Source organism: Penaeus monodon, chromosome 15, assembly GCF_015228065.2.
Source record: "Penaeus monodon isolate SGIC_2016 chromosome 15, NSTDA_Pmon_1, whole genome shotgun sequence".
Classification (NCBI taxonomy): Eukaryota; Metazoa; Arthropoda; class Malacostraca; order Decapoda; family Penaeidae; genus Penaeus; species Penaeus monodon.
The window spans coordinates 14,604,539-14,604,817 of NC_051400.1; the positions used below are offsets into that span (position 1 = coordinate 14,604,539).

Genomic DNA, 279 nt, shown 5'->3' on the forward strand with positions numbered 1-279 from the left:
CAGAGCAGGGCAGAGCTCAAGAGAAGAGCCTTTAGGACCCGAGCATCGCAGGCCGTCCGGCAGGAGGACCTTCCCGGGACACGCGCGGCGCCTTTACCTTTCGGGGAGAAGAAGGACGTGAAGCCCATCACCTCCTTCAGGCGCTCCGTCTCCGGCGTCAGCTCTTCTGCAGCAGGAGAGTTTTTTTTATTGCAAATGACCCTTTCAAGTGACACACTTGTGCGTACGCACATACACGCCACCACCACCAACAAATGCCCTTTAAAAAATAGTGAGGAT

The 279-nt window shown here is 55.6% G+C and overlaps 1 protein-coding gene across 1 annotated transcript in view; it reads right to left on the bottom strand.

Annotated features, from left to right (window-relative positions):
- The window catches only part of LOC119582233, a 2,689-nt gene that overhangs the window by 943 nt on the left and 1,467 nt on the right, over window positions 1-279 (bottom strand). The window contains exon 4 of the mRNA XM_037930462.1: window positions 98-166. Within this exon, the coding sequence (XP_037786390.1) occupies window positions 98-166 (69 nt within the window). The remainder of the gene's footprint in view (window positions 1-97; window positions 167-279) is intronic.